General features: G+C 39.7%; 3 protein-coding genes across 3 annotated transcripts; 2 read left to right on the top strand and 1 right to left on the bottom strand.

Annotated features, from left to right (window-relative positions):
* Nucleotides 1–1030: 1030 nt before the first annotated feature.
* On the bottom strand, nucleotides 1031–5045 carry mcee (methylmalonyl CoA epimerase). The gene is made up of 3 exons (XM_070833181.1): nucleotides 5005–5045; nucleotides 2728–3068; nucleotides 1031–1503 (listed from the first exon to the last, which is right to left on the bottom strand). Exons 1-3 carry the CDS (start codon nucleotides 5030–5032, stop codon nucleotides 1351–1353), a joined length of 522 nt encoding a protein of 173 aa, XP_070689282.1. The 5' UTR covers nucleotides 5033–5045; the 3' UTR covers nucleotides 1031–1350.
* Nucleotides 5046–5085: 40 nt separating this feature from the next.
* mphosph10 (M-phase phosphoprotein 10 (U3 small nucleolar ribonucleoprotein)) lies at nucleotides 5086–10144 on the top strand. Its single transcript, XM_070827586.1, has 11 exons — nucleotides 5086–5208; nucleotides 6312–6978; nucleotides 7063–7244; nucleotides 7348–7513; nucleotides 7841–7982; nucleotides 8220–8287; nucleotides 8392–8529; nucleotides 8624–8737; nucleotides 9065–9172; nucleotides 9267–9497; nucleotides 9835–10144. The coding sequence occupies exons 1-11, from the start codon at nucleotides 5123–5125 to the stop codon at nucleotides 9982–9984; spliced, it is 2052 nt and encodes a 683-aa protein (XP_070683687.1). The 5' UTR covers nucleotides 5086–5122; the 3' UTR covers nucleotides 9985–10144.
* A 1325-nt stretch (nucleotides 10145–11469) lies between these two features.
* On the top strand, nucleotides 11470–18147 carry ist1 (IST1 factor associated with ESCRT-III). Its single transcript, XM_070830651.1, has 10 exons — nucleotides 11470–11549; nucleotides 12167–12263; nucleotides 12396–12576; nucleotides 12709–12796; nucleotides 12905–12988; nucleotides 13099–13209; nucleotides 13303–13512; nucleotides 13985–14086; nucleotides 14594–14639; nucleotides 15836–18147. The coding sequence occupies exons 2-10, from the start codon at nucleotides 12173–12175 to the stop codon at nucleotides 16000–16002; spliced, it is 1080 nt and encodes a 359-aa protein (XP_070686752.1). The 5' UTR covers nucleotides 11470–11549; nucleotides 12167–12172; the 3' UTR covers nucleotides 16003–18147.
* Nucleotides 18148–23791: the final 5644 nt, after the last annotated feature.

Raw genomic sequence — 23791 nt, 5'->3', positions numbered from 1 at the left:
GTTGATTTAATTGAAGTGGCGACTGTGGGGCCAGGGCAGACGTCACCTATGGCGTCATCTCTGACGTCACAGAGTCTGAGTCTCCGAGGTTGTAAATACGATCTGCTGCAGCCCTCAGGTCACTTCCACCCTCCCTCATGGGAGTTGTGAGAGCTCCATTCACTATCACGAGTGATACAGACGAATAGGCCACAACAGCAGCTTGTTCCAAGAGCGCAGTGTGGTTCTCTGTCCCACTTTGTTTTGACGCTCTCAGGTGGAGGGTTCATTACCCATGAAGATTATGGGTAATGGATGATTTTTTTTTTTTTTAATTCCCAAAACATCATACAAACAAGCAAGCAGAGAGCTTGAGCACGTGACAGCTGCCACTGTATGTGTCTGCTCTCTGCAGTGATGAGTGTGTGTGTGTGTAACGTGCTCAGAGCTGACAGTGTGTCGCTGCTCACCAGTTGCACAACATGACATGAGGAGATACGTTCAGTGACTGACTGGTCCTCCTGTGATGCTGGGATCAGCTGTTTGGTGTCTGTCTCCCTCTGCTGTGAATCGTTTTGGCTGCTATCAACTTTCATCCTTATTTCTTTTCTCCTCAGAAAGGTTGGAGTTCACTCACTGCTGTCCCCTATTTGTGAAACCTAACTTTCCTGCACTATTTGCTCTTGCTTTTTGTCACAATTTTTGACTGAGTTAATGGCATAACAGTCCACAGTGCTCATTTGGCACCAGTTTTACCCAGATACCAAATGTGAGCAGGTCTGTCATTCAGTACCGACTTGTTTCCCCGTCAGACACAGAACAGTAGAGCAGCAGCACCAGTAACAACACGCTGAAATGACAAAGATAGACAAAGAGAAACAGCTAGCCTAGTGACTTCCTGTAGGCTCCACTTGTTCCTTAGAGCAATAACACTAAACTAAATTGCTCCATCAAAGTGATTGCAATTTCTATTTGATTTTCTTTGTTTTTGAAAAAGCAGTCTGATGGAGCAATTTAGTGATCAAATTCTTACAAAAAATAGTTTACAAAGTTGAAATGGAAGTAGTTTTTTACTTGCACAACAATTTTTTGTGAATTTTTGTGTCCCTTCAAAGGTGGGCCTGACAGAAAAAGTTTGAGAACCACTGCACCACACCATAATTTATTCCCAAAGAAGCGGGACAGTCAAGAACAACTCAACAACAATAAATGGGAGGAACAACTTTGAGGCACCTGTTTGATAAGGGAAGTTCAAAACCTAAAATCTAAGTGTGATGAAGAACTATATTACAAAATCAACAGTAGTTATTATAATGATCATCAGACCGTGAATTAACAATCACAATCATAGTCCCCATCAGACTGAGGTCTTCACGCTTCTTCAAGCTCCACCAGCACGCCATCACAGTCTTTAGGGTGAAGAAACATCACTGGTTTCCCATGAGCACCTGTCCGGGGCTCCGCCGACAGAGTTCTGATGTTCTTCGCTTTCAGATCGGCTATTGCAGAGTTAATGTCGTCTACCTGCAACCAAGAGGAACGATCTCTTTCAATGGGCTGAACCAAAAGACAAGTACATTTCTCAGACAGCACTGACGACATGCAGTCAAAAACATGTTACATTTGATTTTAGGCAGCTTTACTGCTTTAAGACCAAATTAGTGACCGTTACTGGCCACTGATTTGGTATTTGAGAGTTTAAAAAGTCCTATAACGATTTATTCTTAGACATAACCATACAACACCAACAACCCTTGCATTTGTTCTGTTTTTTGTGTGTGTGTTTTTTAAAGGCGTACTGACTGGGACATTACAGAGTTCACAATTTCAACTTGTCAGTGCTCTCTGCTGGACAAACTGTAATATTTTTTCTACTTGTTGAGCACTGCATTCATTTCTTTGACATTTCTCTAATGCTTGTTACTCGACTGTCGACGTGTATGTATCGGTAAAGATATCTGTAATAACCAAATATGAGTGAATCTATCGGTCAGACTCCAGAATAAAGTTTATAGTGATTATATTTATCAAATCCATCACTGTAACATTAGACCATTCATTTTCACTCATCAAACACAGGTGCAGCTAATAAATAATGACTAATGGATGGATTCCACTAAAGTGTGTTCAGTGCCATCAGGGCCCTGATGTTGGACTTGCTCACTGAGGATATTTCGATGGTACCAGTAATCATATCAAAAATTTTCTTGTGCACCATTATGTCTTAGTGGTGGGTGCTTAGGATCAAACACACACGACTGGATAAGAAAACCAAAGAATCTGACGCATCCTGTCCATCACTTGAACTCACTTCATTAACCTCAGATCTTCACCTGGCAAAATTCATACGGACATGTCTGGTGTAACCGTGGATGCATTACATTCATGGGTGTAACTAATGAAGTTAAAAATGGCTAAATTCTACTTAGCTTCTTTGGTTTCAGGGCCTAGTATTGTAAATGCTGACTTAATATTACACTTATTCCTCATGGCACCATTATGATGACCTGTGCTTTTCCAAGTATGACTGGCTCAGATATCTGCTGTGAAAAAAGCCTACTCTGCACATGAATGTTATCAGTTACACCTGTGCTTGTTCTGCTGTGACAGATAACAATGTCTGCTGTGAAAATTTCTATTCAAGCTTATCTGAGGGTTAAAGCAGGCCCTACACAATGCTGACTGGGTGTACATGATGAGGATCTCACTGACTGGAACCCCTACAGCACGCTATCAATGCTGCCTCACCTCAATACAAATGTGGTGCATCCCTCCAGACTTGTTCTTCTGTAAGAAGCCAGCGATCGGGCTCTTCTCCCCCAGAGGATGGAGCAGCTCCAGCTTGGTGTTGCCGAGCTCCACAAACACTGTGTAGACGCCGTGCTCGGGCAGCGGCACCTTGTCACTCACTGTGGCCCCCAGCACGTCCCGATACAGAGCTGTGGCCTTCTCCATGTCAGGGACAGCAATGGCAATGTGGTTCAGTCTCCCCAGGTTCCACAACGGTCCAGGAACACCCTGACGGAGGGACGCTGTGGTCGAATGCGCCCTTGGGAGCGTGAGACGAGAACATCTGGAAAGACCTGCCACTGAATAGAAAGAGTCAATTATAATGAGATTAGTAGTTTTTACATACAGCTCTCCTCTTTTCCCTTCGAGTAGCTTCAGTGATGGAAAATTCACCTTCTTCCACAGTGTCTGACAGCATCATATATACAGAATATTCTGCACCTGCTTCTCTTCAAAAAAGCTGTATGATGTTCACACATAGACTGTAAAAGAAGTGAACATAGCCACGGTGACGTCAACCAGACCTTGCTTCCAATGTGGCCACTCGCTGTATTGCAACCATAAATCGCCTATGGTCCAAAAAGCATTTTCCAAATTGATATTATAGTAAAAAGATAAGATAAAAAGATAATAAAAAGATATTTAATATTGTAAAAGCCAGAACACCTCTTGCTATAAACATGGTCAATTATTGGCCAGAAGAGTCTTTTTTTAAAGACACCACTGCTGTGGTATGAACCATTCACAAGCCATCTGGGCCAGAGGCGTGATGGGCTGAACATTACTGTGCATATTCATTGGGCAGCAAACCAGTGTTGGAGGCTAGAAACCTTTTTTGGAGTATGCACCAAGCGAGTTAATGTGGGACTGAATAGGTGCCATCTTTGGGTCCAGTATTCAGGTCTTACAATATATTTTTTGGCATTTGGGCCATCGCCACCTTGGTTTTTTGGAGCCAGAAGTGAATCTTTTTTTAACACAAGCATTCTACCACAATCTATCTCTGATTGGTTAGGTTTAGGCATGACCTCCCATTTCCTGCTGTATAACCTGTTACTCTTTTTATTGACCCACTGTGTAGGATTTAGGGGGATCTATAGGCAGAAATGGAATATAATATTCATAATTATGCTTTCAGTAGATCTGCATAGGGAGCATGGCAGGCCCTCGCCACGTTGCTTTACCATATTTCTACAGTAGCCCAGGACAGACACCTAAAAGACTGTCACTTCTATGTTAAACTGCCAGCTTGAATTTGGTGGTGCGAATGCAGCAGTCGGAGGAAGAAGTTGAATTAAAAAAAAATTCTATTGTGTTGTGAGAAGTTTGAGGAACCACATTTTGACAAATTACCATATTTATAATATTTCTTGTTAAGCCAAACAAAAAGTAAAGACAAAAGCAAGGGAGCCTGACCACTTGCCAGCCTCCATAGGTTCTCCTACACACTTGGAACAGGGAGGGGTGAGCCGGGGAGGTATTCAGTACTAGATGCCACTAAATTTCCCCACTACACCTTTAAACTACAATCCATAATTGAGAGTGACTATTTAAGAGTCATTGCACTGATACACGACTCACATGAAGGAAGTTGGCTAGTCAAAACCAAAGCACAAAGTCCAAGAAATCGGTTTAATTGCATTTAATTGAAAATCAATTAGTGAACATGGGAACGACTTGTATCTCATACGCTCAGTGTGGTAAAACGTGGCCTCTCTAATACACATTTTTTGTTATGGCCACTGCGGGCCTCCGTAGTTTTTATTAGCCTTTTTTCTGTGCTGCTAAAGCCATGTTGTTTGTAAAATCACATTTTCCTAAATTTAGGATGAAGTACATCTTACATGTCCAAATAAAGGTCTGAGGGTTTGAACATTGTTTAACTGCGGCGCATGAATTTATGACTGATAAACATATTGTATGTTACAACACTAATCATCTACTCCATCAGGGTACAGTACAGCTAATGGCATCCGTCAAAATGTCTGGTCTGAAATCATTTTAGAGTTATACACTTACTTTTTTGACACAAAACAAAAAATTGCACAATGTACCCAAACGCTGCAACAACACAAACCCACGATGTAACGTTAACATGATGAACGAGAGAACAGTAACTCGGAGTAACGCTAATGTTTAACAACAAACCAGAGGTCGACCATACTGAAGTCTGAGTTTGAAGACTAGACCACAGAGAAATGTTTGGTGGTTAAATAATTGTTGGCACAGACAAACCTGCAACCTTCAGCACGGCGGACGCCATATTTGTATGGCGGAACCAAACGGTAGAGGAAGAGTTTCTCGGTGAGCCTGTTTACCTGCAACACAGACAGTCACGCATGTGGGGGAAGCGATGGCCAGTGGAGATATGTGGAGCGTGCTGGAGGAGTGTTTAAAGACAATAAATGCTAACACAGACCAGCCAGAGGACTTTCTGAGGCAAGTGTTTGTTGTTTACTTGTTTGTGTCGTTGAAAAGAAGTTGTTAATGTTGTAGCGTCGTTTATGCTTGTTTGAAGAGAAGAGCTTCAGCTAGCTAACTGTTAGCTAAAGCTAACTCATGCTTTAAACATGATTTCATTCAGTGTCCAGTAAATGACTAAAGAGGACAGCTCATCATATCGCATAACAGCTAACACAGCTGTGTTTAGACAGATGGAAGAAACAATTAATCAATACTATCGTATGAATTGCTGCATCAGATAAGGATGATGTGATTGTGATGCCTGATGAATTGCAAGACATGTTGTGTCTAAATGTGATACATTTAAATGTGAGAGTAATCAATAAAAGAACAAAACTTAACTTAAGTAGCACCATGATTTTTTTAAGATGTATTTGTCATATTCTTTATTTATTCATTACATTTGAAGATTATCTAGTTTCACCAAACCTGTTGAATGTCAGTGTTTAAACAGTGTAATGTAGGGGGAGACTCTTGAATGCACACTTCAAAAGTATGTGTGCCTGAACTCAAATAGATTTGGAAGTTAAAACGTCTAGAAGACATGAAAGATGTACTGATATAAACTCAAGATTTGTTAAGTATAAAGTCAAGTTTTAATCCAGTAAACTGTTAAGCAGAGGCGGTAAACCACACCGATTCTGATCCATCTCTTCCCCCAATCAATGTCATTAGACATATTCATTAAACATTTTAGGAATAGCAACTGTACTCTTATCCTGACTGTAATTGTTTTATTTCCTAAAAGTGTATGAATTTATGATGTTAGAGGTGGTCGTCCTTATTTCAGGCGGAGTTGAAGTTGTTTCTAAAAGAAATCTTAGTACCAAGTTGTTATAGAAAGAAGACACATCGCTCCATAATAACTAACATTATGATCCCAGCACCTGATGCTAGATGCACAGATGAATGTATTACATTATATTGTTATTATGATAATATATTCTTACCGAGTATCACAAACCACATCCCTGCACAAGTCATAGGTGTCTTTTGGACCAATGAAATAAGAAAATAGCCCCTTTATATTAATAATACACCAGACTTGTCATACTAATTGTGTGTTTCCACCTTTTCAGCCTTCAGGATGGAGTGGCAGCAGACTTTACGTCTCTCACTAAGACCCTGTATGACCTCCAAAAAGCTCAGGAGCCTGCAGATTATAAAGGCAGCCCGTTGGCTCAGCTGGTGGTGGAAAACTTTGATGAAGAGCAGATCTGGCAGGAGCTGGAGCTGCAGAACAATGCTGTGCTGAAACATTTTCAGAATGCAGCTAATGAGGCTTTGTCAGATGAGACATTAACTTTGCTGGTAGAGGAGGAGGAGGAGGACAACGATGATGAAGCAGAAGAAGAAGAAGTAGACACTGATGATGAAAATGAAGAAGAGGAAGAACCACCCAGACAGCCCAAGAAATTGGCTGCGCAGGCCAAAGGCGGGGCAGAGGACTCGATGGATGAGGACTCTGATTTAGATTTTGATGTGGACGCTCTGGAGAAGCGAGAGAAACAGAAGAAGGAGATTGGCAGGAAAGGCTCCCAGACAAAGGTGGTCCCCTCTGAGGTTGATGACAAGTTCTTCAAACTGTCAGAGATGGAGTCGTTTCTTGATGATATGGACAAGAGAGAAGGAAAGGAGGATGGGGCGGAAAGCGACGTTGACTATTTTCAGGACCTGCCTTCTGATGAGGAGGATGATCTCGACTTAGTTCAGATACTTTCTGCCAAAAAGCAGAAGAAAATCACTGTATGTATTTTATCCCTTATTCTCTTATTTTTAATTTCCGGCACAGAGAACAGGAAATATATGGATTATTGTTTATATTGACAGGCAAATAGCTCCAGAAATCTCAAGTACAAGGACTTCTTCGATGCTGTGGATAGTGAACCAGCTAAAGCAGATGACCAGTCAGATGGCGAGGATGACAGCATCGGTGGAAGCCAGGAAGAAGGTGAAGAAGAAATGGATGACGAGGAAGATGATTATGATGATGAAGAGGAGGGCGACGATGAGTAAGTGTGATTAAAATCATGTCACGTGTATAATTATGTGTCAGAGAAGCGCATTTGGTTGAGGGTGGTTGATTCCAGCTTCTTTGTATTTACCCCTTTTCAGGGATGAAGAGAGAGGTCAGTCCAAAGCATCTCATAAGAAAGTGACCTTTAACCTCTCTGAGGACGAGGGCAGCGAAGGAGAGGACATGGAGGACATTTTTGGAGGAAAATCACGAAGTTCAGCAAATTCTGAATCAAAGTCATCGTTTGAGAAACGGCAAGAAAAGGTAATCGGATTTGCCAGTTTGTATAGCCCATGCAGCAGTCATAATTATTGAGAACGTTTTCAGAATTCACAAAGACCGACATGTTAAATTGCCATCAGATTAACTTAAAGGGGTGCAGGTCTGAAAGGGCCTTACTCATCATTCAAATTCACAGATCTGGCCTCTCTGGATTGTGTTTTATGTCTCACCAGATGATGTGAAGCAACACATCCCCACTAATGCAGCCCCTTATGTTGTTTTAGTGCAGAGCTGATTTCAATTTGACTGCTTATAGTGATTATTATTATTATTATTATTATATCATCCTACTATTGTTCCAACCTGCAGATGTCGCAGAAGATCGAGGAGTTGGAGAATGCAGCTCTAGCAGAGAAACCCTGGCAGTTGTCCGGAGAGGTGACGGCACAGACGCGTCCAGAGAACAGCATGCTGGAGGAAGATGTGGAGTTTGAGCAGACATGCAGGATGGGTGAGTGACTCCTCAGTGTGTGTGTGTGTGTGTGTGTGTGTGTGTGTGTGTGTGTGTGTGTGTGTGTGTGTGTGTGTTTTACGTTCATATGTTGGCAAACATATGTATGATGTAATGGATTTAAACAATTAACAGCAGTGTTATGGTTATGTTGTTGAATTAAGTTCACTATTAAAATGGCAGGAGTTTCTTTTTGATTTCAAATCAGATAACAAGATGTTGTCTTTGCTCTTTTAGCCCCTGCTATCACAGAGGAAACCACACTACAGCTTGAAGACATCATCAAACAGCGAATTAAAGATCAGGTTAGTCACAATAACTTGTACTTTACACATCTGAAAAAAATATATGGTGTGTTTTTTGTTTTTTTTGGTCACCTGATTATAACCCAGTGCCTTTGCCTTTAAAGGCATTTGATGATGTGGTCCGCAAAGAGAAACCCAAAGAGGAGGTGTTTGAGTACAAGAAAAGGCTAACGTTGGACCATGAGAAGAGCAAACAGAGTCTAGCAGAAGTCTATGAGCAAGAATACCTCAAGCAGACTCAGGTTGGACTTTTTTTCTTGTTTTCACAGCTACTCCAACACACATGAATGCGTGCTGCATCCATTATTTTGTTTTGTTTTTTTCCCCAAATTTCAGCAAAAGACAGAGAAGGAGGAGGAGAATCCAGCCCATGTAGAAATTCAGAAGCTTATGGACACAGTCTTCCTCAAGTTGGACGCTCTCTCCAACTTCCACTTCACACCGAAACCAGTAAGTACTGCCTGACAGTGCTGACTGAAAGGCACCGAATATGCCTAAAATATTGATCTGACTCTGGCTCGTAATCTCTTCAATTTAATCTGTGATACTTAATGCATTAAAGGTTTTATACGTAATATGTTAATGTATATCATGCTGTCACTTCACAAAACATGTCTGAGCAACTGCATGAATGTGAAAGTTAAACAGATTACTGATAATTTGAACATGGTGCCCAGGAAATTATATACTGCAAAGGGAAGCAAGCCAGTGCATTATTATTATAATATTATTAGTAGTAGTATTGAAAACTGCATTGATGTAACCGTTTGTCCACAGCCCGTCCCTGAGGTCAAAGTGGTGTCTAACATGCCATCCATTGCAATGGAGGAGGTGGCTCCAGTCAGCACTAGTGATGGTACACTGCTCGCACCAGAAGAAGTCAAGGTTTGTCATCAATCCATTTTATTAACATTAACATAGATCTTGTTTTTTTAAATTACACAGTGTGTCTAATAATGATGCTCTCCTCTAACCACAGGAGAAGAACAAAGCAGGAGATATTCTGGGTGATACTGAGAAGACCTCAACAGACAAGAAGCGCGAGAGACGCCACAAGAAGACGGTGAAGCGTGTAAAGATCAAGGAGAAAGAGAAAAGGCAGAAACTTAAAGAGGCCAGTAAAGGTGGGGAGAACAGAAAGCTATCAAAGGCCGAAGTCACAGAAAACCTGAAGAAACTCACTAAAGGAGGCAAAGCCACGATACTCAAGGTAAGTGTTTTCTCTCATGTTCTTCCACGCATTGCTCAGATCAGTATGCACTGGGTGCCTGTATTTGTCACACATATTGGCTGTATAATAAGAATGAATCAAAGAATAGAGGCTAGTAAGAGCAGTGATTTGAACCGGTGCTGTGTCCTCAATCAGCTGAGCTGCATATTCCCATCACAAACTGGATCATCTGTTTTGAATTGTCAAACTGATTTGCTCAGCATCTACCTCCACTTTCCAGGATCACACCGTTTAATGCCACAATGAAAATTATCATCAGATAATATTGTCTATGTTCCCGAGGTGGCTCGACTAACATGTCATTCCTTTGTTTCAGGATGAAGGGAAGGACAAGGCTCTGCGCTCCTCTCAAGCTTTCTTCTCTCAGCTGCAGGATCAGGTCAAAAGTCAGATCAAAAGTGCGAAGGACCAGTCTTCAAATAAGAAGAAACACAAAGAGCTCTCTGTCAGCAAACTCAAGTTATAACTATGATGGTTTGTTGTGGAAGATCAACTTTTTATTGTACAGATTCTTTTTTTTTTATGAGAAAGCTGCAATATGTTAAATCTGAAAGTCCTTGTTAAATGTTTCCACTTTCTTTGGAATAAATCAAGTGTCCAGATGTGTTTGTGCTTCTTTGGCAATAAGTGGATTTTCAACTGCAATAATAAATGTTCATTCACATGAAAATATCATAGCACTCTAGTATGCTTTTTTCTCATTAGAAAATCATAAATAATAGATCAACAAACAGCAATGAGGTGTGTCCAAGCGGCTTCTGACAATATGTTGACCATAGCACTTAGAGACAGTCAGAATTGTCAAAAAAAAAAAGGCAAACTTATTTAGAGCAGATCACCGGTGGAGGAAAAATTCCACTGACACAGGAGATTAAAATGATGAAAGCAGAAGGCAGAGAGGGAGTGATGTCACGAAACTTTAAAAATTTACAGTTTAACCGTTGGGGATACAACTCCTGCTTTTCTTGGGTGTGTTGTGAAAGATTTTGGTGAGACTTTGAAAAAAAATTTGGACTTGGTATACTGAGGATGCAAACCATGGACACTCATCAGAACCGGCTTTGTTGGCCAAGTATGAGAACACACACGGAGCAGTTTTTCCACTGCTCTCGTGCACTTAAACGCACATTTAACTTAAGCAAAAAAGAAACATTTATGGTATGGTATGTCTAAAACTTAAACTTCATTGCGTCATTACTAGCCCTAATTCCAATTGTGGATATGTGTACTAACATTTTTATTAATCCTAATGTATTTATTTGTATGGATTGTAGATACCTGAAATGGAAGTTTCTGTTAGTAAGTAATTGCAGATAGCCAGAACGTTCATTCTTGTTATCAAAAAGGACATTATGGATATCTGACATTGAAACCCTAAAACACATTAATCACAAGAGTGACGTAATTTGTCCTGACTGTGTGGATATCTGACATGACATTTATGGATAGTAAGAATATCATTGTGGATATCTAAAATTTTCATTTTCATTCAAGAATTTAATTGCAGATGTCTGCAAATCTTATGCAGCCCAGCTATTACATGTGAAACAGCCCATTTTATTTATTAAGGATGTAAAGATATCTTAAATGTATGCTATGGTATGGTACAGTAATCTACGGTAATGTATGGTATTTAACAATATGGTATGGTACGGTATGGTATGGTATGGTATTCTATGTCAGTTTATGGTATTGTACAGTATTTATGATATGGTACCATGGTATTCTCTGGTATGGTAGATATCTTGAAATACAGTTTCTACAGTTTCTGGTAGTAAGAAAGCTATTGTGATATTTTCAATTTCCATTGTGACTTGTCAGAATTAATTCTGACTATGGATATTTAAAATGTAATTACAGGTATCAGTATACTACCTGTTTACAGCCCGTTTGACAGGAAAGTATGAAGACCACACCCCCATGAGCTAGAATCCCCATGACGTCACTGAAGCTCAATACGGAAGTGAAGCCGCCGACGGAAAAGACAGAAACCCAAATAAGTTGGTGTGTACGCTCGACTACTATTTACAGGTCAGTTACTGTCGCTTTCTTGATTATAATCACTTAGAAATTATCTTATTCTTCAAGCAAATTCAAAGTGTTTGATCCGTTTATTTTGATTTGAGCCAGAGCTAACTTAAATAGCTTAGCTAGCGCGAACCATGACAGAACAGAAGACTGATAACAAAACAAAGGCTAGCTAACAGTGAGGTTTGACCGAAGGTTTCACCAACACGGGTGGAGTTAGTTAGACGTGTATGCAGTTGTATTGTAAGCAAATAGATAAAAGCTAGTAGAAATATACAGACTAGACGGCATCGTTTAAGGTAGCGTGGCATTGGTAGTAGCATTAGCTGCCCGTCGAGTTAAGCTAAAGCTAACAATTCGTTTTCAGCTATTAAACGTTCAATGCGACGAAGTTAGTTTCAGTCAGCTAACTTAATGTTTCCCTTGTGTTTAATGTTTTTTTTTTGTGTTTGTTTGGAGTGAATGTGCGGAGTCATTCTCCTGCGGTGGTCATGCTCACATGATTTAGTGAGTCACTGGATCAGAGGTGGAGGCGAGGTTAGATAGACTCTGTGGGTGGGTTTCGGTTGTATGATAACGTGGGGATTTTCCTCCTCTTGTGCTCTCTTGTTTACAAATAGTCTATCATGTTGCTGGGAGGAGGATTCAAATCAGAGAGGCTAAAAGTCAACCTCCGGCTGGTCATCAACCGGCTCAAACTCCTAGAGAAGAAGAAGAGTAAGTCCTGGGCTGAATAAAAAATCCTGGTCATACTCAGAGGGCTTTTGTTTGCAACACAGTTATGTTTCATTTTCCTTCCTGGTAATGAGTTTACCTTTTCCCACTCTGATTCACTTATTTAAAATAAAGCTGAGCTTGCTCAAAAGGCAAGGAAGGAGATTGCAGATTACCTGTCATCAGGAAAGGATGAGCGGGCACGGATCCGTGTGGAGCACATTATCAGAGAGGACTATTTGGTGGAAGCCATGGAGATCCTGGAGCTTTACTGTGACCTGCTGCTGGCTCGTTTTGGCCTCATTCAGTCCATGAAGTGAGTAGTCGAGCCACCAAGGAGATGATTTACGGACTAAGGGGAATGTGTGGATTTCACTCTGTTGCTAATTTTGTCTCTGGCTGTCGTTGTTGCCTTTCTTGTTAACTGCGTTTCTGTTTGTCCAATTAGGGAACTGGACCCGGGATTACAGGAGGCAGTTTCCACCCTCATATGGGCAGCGCCTCGTCTCCAGTCAGAGGTGTCTGAACTAAAAATTGTAAGTACTGTCTTTCTTGATATAACATAGCACTGGCGGCATAGCCAAAAAATGTTTGGTCCATTTATCCCTGTTAGGACAGCCGTTATCTCTAAATACTTCTTTCAGGTATCTGACCAGCTATGTGCAAAATATAGCAAGGAGTACGGCAAGTTGTGCAGGACAAACCAGATTGGCACTGTCAACGACAGGGTAGGCAACACCTTCCACTGAGTGCCCACAAGTCTGTTCAAGAATACATGAACCTTTCGCCTTGTAACTTGTAACTATATAATCTAATCAGATATCTGGTGTGTTTATAGCTGATGCACAAACTGAGCGTGGAGGCCCCTCCCAAGATTTTGGTGGAGCGCTACCTGATAGAGATTGCCAAAAACTATAATGTACCATATGAGCCTGACGCCATGGTCCGGGTGAGCATCAAAGAATCAGCTATCACTCACAATGAAGGATGAAGTCATGCGTCATGTTTATTTACCCACATATCTGCCCCCATCTCTGGACAGCCCGAAGTGAGTCCTGGAGAAGAAGCAGACCTGATTGATGTGGACACTGACAAAAAGTTTAGAGGAGGAGGAGGAGGAGGTGGTGGTGGTGGTGGTGGAGGAGGTGGAGGCTTCTCTGCTCCTCCTGCTGCTGCTATGCCCATGCCTATGCCAATGCCTATGCCTATGCCTATGCCGACAGCTTTCAACTACCCACCTCCCAGTGCAGCCGTAAGAGTTTTAAACCACATTCTTTATGGTTTTATTGTGAATTGAATTGAATTGGAGTGGCTGACATGGATAAAAATCTTTACTCACACTATATATCATCATTACAAAAATGATTGTAACGTACAGTATTATCCTGATAATTATCAAGCAGAATTAACAGTACTCCAGTGATTGAAAACAGTCTTATAAAATAAGGCGATCATTATTTGTGTCTTGGCCATTCTTTTAACTAGGTTTAAAAGTACATTTCACCCAAATGACAGAAAAACATTGTCTCATTGAGTTGCTGATTATTGGGGTGATGACGGTTAATGTCATGATATAACCTTGCGGTAATGTGAGAAAGATGACGTTTTACCAGTGGTCTTGAAGTAATTGTACTTTGTTATTCTTACATTGGGTGGTTTCGAAGAGATGAGAATTAAAAGTTTACAGACTTCCAGACTTTTACCTGACACTTGTTTTCCTCCAGGAACCGTTTAATGTTCCCGTTGGAACCTACAACAACTTCCAGCACCCCATGGGAGGAGGGCAGCCCCCTCAGCTGCCCACCTCTCCCCCCACATACGAGTCTGTAAGTGACAGAACCCCTCCCATCCATGCCCCCTTCCTGTTCCCACAGATGGACAGATGGACAGGCCAGGGCACCTCTCAGGGAAGAGCAGTTCATTAAGACTTGCTTGCAATTTTGCCTGTTCTCCTTTTTTGTACTGTTTCTCAAAGTAGGCCTAGATTCAGTTTCATCTGTATGGATGTAGGTAGCATGAACTGCTTCTACTGTAACTACTAACTTTGATCAATTGCTCTGAATGGGATTGAAATGACCAGATGAGCATCAGGTGCTCATGACACAGCTCTAGACACAGCTTAGGCTAGCTTAGCCTTTAAGTTTGTTTTTGTGTATTCCACTAAAGGTGATGGCTTCTCTCAAAACCCCCCTGCAGTTTTCCTTTTTTATTCTATTTTTTTCTTGCTGTTACGCAGTCATTGATTCTCTGTAAATGCTAACACATATAACAGTATTTTTTTTTTTTCAATATGAAGATGCCATGATCCCTTACACATGTTCTCTGTGTTTCAGATTGATGACCTAACTGACAAACCCTCTGTTCCTTTCCAGGCCATAGGTGAGTACTGCCAGCAATCGGCAACAGTTAACGGATAAGGCTGGTGATGGTCTATATTTTTGTTATTGTCAACAAGTCCAGTTAAAGGATAACTCCACTATTTTTAATCCTGGGCCCTATTTTTATTTATTTATTTATTTATTTTTTACATATTTTGGGTTCAAAAGGGTCCCTACAGACATAGATCCTTTTTGTTTAACCAGAAATATCTGTTGCTCGCTCAGTTCAAAGACCAGACTTCAGTGACTAAAACAATAATTTTACAGTTACACTTAACTACACTTGGTCTACCACTGTCCCTACATGTTAGTTTGTTTGTTATTGTGTGACTTTGGTGTCTTAAAAGGTTATTATTTGTGTATCACACAATAGTACAAGTAAACCAACATTGTCTGGAGGGTTTGAATAGCACAATGTAACAGCTGTTGCTGGATTAACAAAAAAGGATTTTACAGGTCTGTCTCTGTTGGTATCCCACCCATGATGATGTTGGACATGTTAAATACCAATCTGAGCCGATCAGTTGGAGCACTTGGAGTTGTTGTACTTCGTCTAAATGGGTCTTGGATAGCTGAAGGATTGCATAAGATAACCAGGCACTGTAGTTTTTAGCAGATATTACCAAAAGAGGAGTCATTAGTGTATTTGTCGAGGACCATATTCAGAAGCAGATGTGGTCCATTGGTGAGTGTTCACTGCAGCAGAATGGTGTATGTAGTATTCAAAATAAACAGTAGTGCCAATTTTCATCATAATAGAAATACATGTCACCCAGTGCAACAGTGTGGCTCACAGATGTGTTTTATATAGCTTTTTGACAACAATGCACATCTATGGCATATAGGAATAAGATATTAGGCTTTTAGGATCAATTCATTGTTGCTTTTGATCTTTTCCTAAAAGGTTTTTTGAAGAATGATAGGTTATTGTTCTGTTCTTATTCTTATTGTTGTAGTTTATTTCTAATTTTTCTTACTGTACATAGAGAGACAAGTTTCACCGGAGTCAGATTTAGTGTTATCCCATAGGTCTTTCATGTGAGAAAAATTCAAAATTCAGCTGTCTGACTTACATTTTTACTACTTACTTACTTTTTTTTACCTGTGAGAAACTCACCACTATCATTTTAGCTGTTGTATAAACTGCCAGATATACTGCTGCATAAATTAAAGCGAATACCTTGTATCCCTCTCCAGGTCCTGGCCCCTCGTCTAAGATATTTGACAACAACGCTCTCCCAGAACTCCCGTCTGTTCCCGACACACTCCCCACATCCTCCTTCGGCGGAAACACCACCACCTCGGATGACATCGACTTTGACGATTTAACGCGGCGGTTTGAGGAACTGAAGAAGAAGACCTAATCGCTACATCCCTGGTCCACACACACACACACACACACATACACACACAGGCCCGTGTCGTCACCCATGCAGCTCAGAACAGGAAATGGCAAAAAGCTCAAGGCTCTGAAAGAGATTGGGATAGTTCTACCCTTCCCACAATGAAGTAATCTTACATAGACATTAAAGATATGCATATTCTTACCTCATTTATATAAATATGACCAGCTCATTGAGGGCATAGTTGCTCATGTGACATTGTCACATCGCAGAAATCTAATTTCTTTTTGCAGTACTGGCGAGTGCCATAGATTCTGTTTTCTTTCTATATGGCATATTGTGTAAATTCTTACAATCATGTGGGTGATGACACCTGTTCACAGTTTCTCATTTAAGGTCACACCCACTTTTAACTTTTCCCATTTGTTTGAATGATATTCTACATAATTCAATTTAGATTTTAATTGTTGCTTTTCCCAGGGTTTTGGGTTTGTCTAATATTTACAATACATGCCTTGATTCTACTTTGCACATGCTGTCGCTGTGATCTTTACCACTGTGTCACTCAGTCCTGTGTCAAACCAGTCAAACAAGTCTGACTAGTTGCACTCCTATGGTGGGGAGGTTGCATTCACTCTAACAAAGGGTACAGATTATTACTAAGGCGAGGCTCCATTACCCAACAGATTTTTTTCCCCTAAAAGTTATCGGGACAGAAAGAAGCCATATTTTCAGTGTCTTGCGCAGTCACACAATTTTGTCACTGTGGGAAGGATGTTTTGAAACACACCTCACACTCCGATGTTTCTTTTTGGTGATACACGTCAAACCTGTTACAGGGGTGGTGGGCCACAGATGTAAAGTGATTAAAAGCAGTGTATGGAAATCTGTAATATAATACATTTATATAAACACCTCTTTAGACGAATGAACTGTACAGCAAAAAGAGTTTGGCAGTAGGGGGTTGTTGAATATTTGACAGATCTGTTTTATGTACAGTATCTCCAAATAAAGGTTTTTTTTGCCCTTTTGAATGTCAGTTTTACCAAATACCTGCACTTTCTTATCATTGAAGTACTTAATGAACAAGCAAATCATGTGCAGACAAAAGCAGTCACACACAACAACCTAATTAGATTGAGAAGATGTAAATATTTGACCCCAGAGGTAATGGGTTTGTGTTGTCTTCTGTGATCATGTGTGCATGTGTCTAAACTGTAAGTGCATCACTGCCTTTGCCTTAGTTACCATCTCTCATCAGAGGCCTTGCCAGTCTGTACTAGGAATATGCATTTGTTACCCATTAAGACTGGGTACATGCAGAGTCTCAGCTGGTTAGATTACACTTTGCTTCATTTTCTTTACCGATAAACAGGCCTTTAAACATTTTTAGAGTCGAAATTTGTGGATTAAAAAAAGGCAAAAACATCTGTACTGACAATAGACAGCAGCTGGAGGGGTTTGTTGTTGTACATATGCAGTGTGTCGCTGCCACCTAACCACACCCGGCTCTGCTTGTAAGGCAAATGGACATTGGCCATTGAATAATATGATTCAGCAATCTCTGGAAAGTATATCGAAGAGCTTTACCACTGCGTGATGGATACAGTTTATTAATACGTTTTACATATGCCGAAGTAAGTAGAGAGAGATTGTTAACACTACAGAACTGTGATCTGCTCACTGTCTTTTCTATGTTGGACTGTTCTTTCATGTTAAACTTTGAGACACCAAATGGTGTAGAGTTTTTTCCACTGTATACTAAAATAACAATTTAATAAAAGATTATTTGGAACTGGAAACTGGTAAGATTTTAGTTCGTTAGTTTTCACAGGACAGTGCTGTAATGTCAAATGGTGACCAGCAGAGGCCCTCAGTGTGAAGGTGAAGACTTATTCCTAAAGAGAAATATGCTTACAATAAACCTTTAATTGAACATGAAGTGGATTATATATACAATGTTGAAGTGTTCACCTATGTCAGGGCTCTTAACAATGCACATACGACATATTTGGAAATAGATGGAAAGGTGAGATATGCAGTTTGTAGAGCTGGAATTTTTGTCAATAGTTTTTTCTCTGTGTGACTGAGTGGGATATTTAAAGCTAGAAAGATGAACCATTCTTTAAATTTTGCTTTGTTGAATAAACAAATCATATTTGTTGACATGGAGTGCATTTGACAGACACCTTGGTCCAAAGCGGCTTGCAATCAAGAGCTAGATATCAGCATAGACGTTTAATATAAGGTATTTGAATTGATAGTGTAAGTCTTGAGGTATATCACAATGGTATTCATGGACAGCATATCTGAATAAGTGGCCCTGTGACCCTAACAGATTCAGGTTTGTGTTTGAGTTCCTCCAGCAAGGCCACACAGCAAGAAGACAGTTTTGCAGCTTTTCTTAATGTTATTTCTCTGTGTGGTTTCTCCTACACACATCATAGAGCAAAGTATCACATTGAACAAACAAGACAAGCTTCATTATTATCTTAAAATTCACTTCCTCCTTTCACTTAGCAAACAATTGAATTAGCCAGTTACTGACATAAATGTAAGGGCCAAGGTACTCTGCTGGAGTGCTGTGAAGATTAAAGATTATTGCACTGAAACAACACATTCTGTAAAGGAAATAATTACAAGGTAGCTTGGCTGTCTTATCTCACCAAAAGGACATTTACGCTGGTTTTCTGTGTCCTTTGTAATGACAAAGATGCAGCTTCGTTTGGATTGGCCTGAGAGTCAGATATCATCACTGGAATATCTACTACATGTGTCTATTTGGCACCCAAGAAGTACTTTGTTTCATCTTAAAGGTTGTCAGAACATTGAAATATCAGTGAAATATCAGAAGGAAGACTAATAAGGCGATCTTTAACTATTTCTATATATCTATCTTGTAATTCATTATAGTGGTGGCAGTCTGTAAACTACCTTATTTTCTTTGATACAATAATAGAGACAGTGACTGTGAGGCATGAAATGGTTTTCGTTTTGAAATTCAGGTTTACAGACTTATAGACTTAACAGCTACTGCTATACCTTCAGTTAAAGGTCACTAATAGATTCAATACATGTAGATTTTAATAGAGATCAGTTCACACATACAATACATACAGGATCAACAAAGGAAAACATGCACATATATATATATAGATTAAATAAAAGCACAGACGGTCACAGACAGGACACTGAAGTGTCTGCAGACCTGCTTGTGTTCCCAAACCGAAAGCACAAACTTGAATGTAACATAAATCATTCAAAGGGAGGACAGGCTGAATCACACAGAAGTAGGCATGTATGATGAAAAGCTATGACATGCACCTTCAGCATGTATGACAGTGACAGAGGTGAAATGGAAAAAAAGGTGATCAATTAATGATTAGCTTCCATATGTGCAGTTACATAAGAGCACCTTCCCACTCCTCTAAGAGGGAAAGTGCATGTTGGCGTACCATCGATGATGGTGATTACTAGTCTTGTTAACAGTAGCAGGCTGTGGCTAATAAGTTGTTAATAGAAAATAATTTGTGCCAATAATAAATATCATACAGTTTCATGTTTTTTTAATGTTAATGTTAAAACAAGTTTTTAAATATAATTTATGATAATATATAATATAAGCAATCCCAATTATCTAAGGTAAACATGGGTAAAAGTAAAAAATGAATAAATAACAAAGTATAGTTTTCTTTGCAGATTGAACATTTGTTTTATACAGTATATCTGTATAAACATAGAATTATTTAATCAGGGCTTTTATTCCATTACTTATTTATTTCCTTTGAGTTCACTGCTTCACTGTCATTCGAAGCTGTAAATTCTACTGATTGTCTATGCTGACATGAAATGAACAGTGTAGCCTTGGATGAACAACGCCCCTTTAAAATCAGCAACCAGAGATTTTCTAAATATACATATATAGTACGTCATCACAGATTCTCAACAAGTTGAAAAAGCAACACTTTTACATGCACGAGCAACAGTTATTTAATTACCCATTTAAGAACTTTCTCAGGCTTTGAAAATTCTGTACACTTACAAAACACCAGAATGTGTTATGCAATTTTATATTTAGAACGTAAAACTTCCAATAAGTGCAAAAGAGTGTTTAAGAAGCGAGGGTGCCGTGGATTGCAGCTGTGCCCGTCGGAGTAGACAGCTTATCCAGCTAAATGCAGCTTCCTCACAGTGTGTTCCTGCCAGAGTACCGTCTACACTTGTCTTGTTGCTCTGTTAAATGGAGAAGACAGTGCAGTGTGACTCACAGTACCTTACCCCTCTTTAACTGAAGGAAGGATGCACTGATACACTTGAGAGGAGTCACATGGGAGGAGTAGAAAACTAAAAGGTTCCCTAGTTTATAGTTGCCAAAGCAAATATTTTTACTGTTTCATATGCATCATTACATAAGAGCTCTCTGCAGTCAACCTGAAACAAAATGGAATGATACCTCTGTCTTCTTTATGAATTATGAATACGCAGTTTGGACTAAATAAATCAAATTGATCTAATCTTGCAATCCAACTTCTCAGGTTTGTCCAAAAAGTCTGTTCTTTCCACTCAGATTTATTGAATTATCTATATTTATTTCATGAAAAGCTGAAGTGAAAAGCTTAAAATTTTATTTTAATTTAATTTTATTTTGAAGCAAATAAAATTGATTGAAACCAGTTCTTTATTCCCTTTAAGATAACGTTATTTAATTATTATAATTTATATATGTATATAAATTTATATAAATACTTCACTATGTTCACCAGCTAGCTGCCAGCTGTGCAGGTAGTGTATAAGGAGTTTTTTTTCTGAAAAAAAAAACCAGCTGCCTCCTTCACTTGAAAATGCAGCTATGAGAGAGGTGAGAGTGAACCAAAACAATGAACTAAAACACACCACAACGTTTTGTAGAGTTGAGGCGAACTGTAGAGTCAAGTGATAAACCCCTTTAGGCATGCCACACGACACATAAAATAGCCATTTGATGGATTATTCACATAAAAATATTGATAATACCAGCATTAAGGATTATGAAAAAAGATTTAGAGATTAAACATTACTATACTGGTACCTTTACAGTACTAAAGAAGTGTTAAAAACAAAGAAAAGAGCTGCAGACTGCTTATTTTAGGAGCCTGTACACCCCAACTTGATCTGGTAACAGATGGTCTGCATGATGCTTTTCTTACCTAACAGCACTTGCTCAATTTCTTCGGTCTCCTCCACAGCTACCGGTTTCAGCAGCAGGGCGAAAAACACAGCAATGCCTATAACCTGCGGACAAAAACAAGCCTCAGAAAATCTTTGATAAATGTTTTTCACTTTAGACACTTTCTACTTTGTATTTGTATTTAACGTTTGTATTGTTGCGTCAACTTTGTACTGTACTCTGGCAAAGCAATTTCCTTCGGGATCAATAAAGTTGATCTTATCTTATCTTAAATATTGTGTATCAGATACAGAAAAATAGATTTAAAAAAAAAAAACAGTCTCAAAAATCTCTCTATTTAAATTATTTTAGCATCATTATACCAGTGTGACAAAGAAAACAGTTTTTAGACTACATGCTAAATTAGAAGAGACATTTTAAATGGAAACAGTTTGAGTTTTCCCATTTTTACTCACCTTGAGAGGCTGCAGTACAAAGATACTCTGGAAGAGGGAGAGGCCTAGAGACATGACCCACTTGATGGACTTTTCTTTGCCGTACTCAAAGCCATACAACAGGGTGAAGAAAGTGGATACTCCACTAATGGACAGCAACAGGAACCAGCCCAGAAACACACACCACCAGGGCAGCCAGCAGCCCGTAGACCTCTTCGTCATCCTCACGGGAGCCGGGCTGGGCCACGGAGAGAGGGAAGGAATGAGAGGAAAGGGAGAATAGTGGACGACACAAGTAAGATGTCCCAGTTGAATAAAGCCAGTTATATTTGTGCTCTATAGGGATTTTTCTGTTTCTGTGTTAGCGTGTAGACTGGAGTGCTGACCAGTAAGCCAAATGGCTGGAGAAGACCATTTCAGCCTTGCGCACCAGCATGTTGGTGTTGTCGAGGGTCTGCTGGTACTCTTGTGGACTCGCAAAGTTCTTTCCATCCAGTTTCTCCAGGCACATCATGAGGTGACAGAGACAAGCGAGGAGGAACTTGCTGCAGTACACCCAGTGGGGGTCACTCTCACTCTCCCCTTTGACAGGATCACATACAAACAGCATAGAATTACTTTTCTCTGAGAGCAACAAAGGAAGGAGGCTAGTTTGGTCTTTTTGACCATCATCCACTTTGAGGGTTCGAACAATGTCTTGAAACTTTAGAAAATGCTTTATTTTCACCATCATCTTTTCAAGGGTCAGAAAAGCCTTGAATTCTTATACACTCCTAGAAAAGTGCTTTATTTTGAACATAATCAGTTCAAATCAATCACTCATGTAAACCAAAAATATGTTTCATTATTTGATATAAATACTTGTTGACCCCAAACAGACTGTATATCAGAAGTATTGTGGATACAAGGAAATTCTGTTAAATTTATTTTTCACAATTGCAATTATAGTAACAATTTAGATTTGATGAAAATGGTTTTGATAGTCTAGAATGTTTTGGTTTAGGTACCCTGGAAGTGCTTGAATTTTACTCTTACAAAGTTGTACAAACCCTGTACATTATCGCAAGTCTTATCCTCCCTAACAGGACACTATCATTCTTAACTTTTTTTTTTCCTGTAAAAAACCCAAACCAATTAAAAACCTACCTTGCATAAGCTGGATGAATTCATGCACCCTGGCCAAGGCAGGGTAGAGGTCAGCCGTGGACTCCAGCCTGTGCATCTCTGACACCTTGTTTCTCCGGCTTCTGCTCACCAAAGTAATCACCTCCTCTGTATCCTAGATGGGATGCACAACAAATACCAGATGCTACATGTATACTATTTGATTAAAGGCATAGAAAAGTAAGAGCACATATTATACAGCACAAGGTCAGCAGAAGTGAAAGCCAACAAACTAAAACAATGAGTTGAATTTTCCTGTGCTGATAGGGTTAGTGATGAGGTATGTATGATGCACAAAAGAAGTCACACAACATACATTGAACAGACATTCACACTGGTAAAGATTAGATAATGTAAAACACACCCTCAGAATAGTTGGTATTGTAACCGAGAGGGGTCTCGAGTTCTCAGAATCGCCTTTTTGAGATTTTGAAACTATGCGAGGTCTGATGCTTCGAAAGATGGTGATGATAAGGATATTGATTGGAAACATGAGAAGACCACTCTGTACCCCCACAATGATCTCCTGCCAGGTGATTTGCAGTGAACCTGGAGAGAAACAACAATGTCAGCAATGATGAGAAGCAACTGCAGACCTGGTCAGGATCAGCCAATCACAGAGAATACAGCACATTGGTTTTAGGGCTGTCCTCTGAGCTTTCATAAAGTGACTGCAAGCTAACACCAAGCAGCACATAGACAGAGTTGAGCATTTGGTAGTTAAAGAGGTAGATATTTCCCTCAGGAGTTGGTAGAGACCAGAACAGAGCTAAAAAAAATCATCAAGTCAATCATCAACTACATATCTTTTCTAGATATTAACCTGATTATTAGTAACAAAAGTTTTGATGCCTTTTCAAGAGACAGTTTCATGTATTAATGTTTCATGCTTTTGTCAACAGAAACGGCTAAAAGGCTCAGTGAAGGTCATCAGCTCAGGTAGCTGTCTGTTTGCCTCCTACGTTACTGCAGTTGGAAATGAGCAAACAAAGAGAAGTAGCAGTTTAAAAGTGTCGAGCTGCAGATGCAGACATGCAAATGAGCG

The sequence above is a fragment of the Pempheris klunzingeri genome, chromosome 1 (genome assembly GCF_042242105.1).
Source record: "Pempheris klunzingeri isolate RE-2024b chromosome 1, fPemKlu1.hap1, whole genome shotgun sequence".
NCBI classification, from domain to species: domain Eukaryota; kingdom Metazoa; phylum Chordata; class Actinopteri; order Acropomatiformes; family Pempheridae; genus Pempheris; species Pempheris klunzingeri.
This window is presented reverse-complemented; position numbering and strand designations above follow the sequence as displayed.

What these genes read in the sequence shown, in the direction of transcription:
- mcee (XM_070833181.1), bottom strand. Translation starts at nt 5,032, where the DNA reads ATGGCGTCCGCCGTGCTGAAGGTTGCAG. An exon ending in CGCCGTGCTGAAGGTTGCAG is followed by an intron (nt 3,069 to 5,004) that starts GTTTGTCTGTGC and finishes CTTTCTATTCAG; the next exon opens with TGGCAGGTCTTTCCAGATGT. An exon ending in TGCACCACATTTGTATTGAG is followed by an intron (nt 1,504 to 2,727) that starts GTGAGGCAGCAT and finishes TCTTGGTTGCAG; the next exon opens with GTAGACGACATTAACTCTGC.
- mphosph10 (XM_070827586.1), top strand. Translation starts at nt 5,123, where the DNA reads ATGGCCAGTGGAGATATGTGGAGCGTGCTGGAGGAGTGTTTAAAGACA. An exon ending in AATACCTCAAGCAGACTCAG is followed by an intron (nt 8,530 to 8,623) that starts GTTGGACTTTTT and finishes CCCAAATTTCAG; the next exon opens with CAAAAGACAGAGAAGGAGGA. An exon ending in TCCACTTCACACCGAAACCA is followed by an intron (nt 8,738 to 9,064) that starts GTAAGTACTGCC and finishes GTTTGTCCACAG; the next exon opens with CCCGTCCCTGAGGTCAAAGT.
- ist1 (XM_070830651.1), top strand. Translation starts at nt 12,173, where the DNA reads ATGTTGCTGGGAGGAGGATTCAAATCAGAGAGGCTAAAAGTCAACCTC. An exon ending in AGGTGTCTGAACTAAAAATT is followed by an intron (nt 12,797 to 12,904) that starts GTAAGTACTGTC and finishes TACTTCTTTCAG; the next exon opens with GTATCTGACCAGCTATGTGC. An exon ending in CTCCCCCCACATACGAGTCT is followed by an intron (nt 14,087 to 14,593) that starts GTAAGTGACAGA and finishes TCTGTGTTTCAG; the next exon opens with ATTGATGACCTAACTGACAA.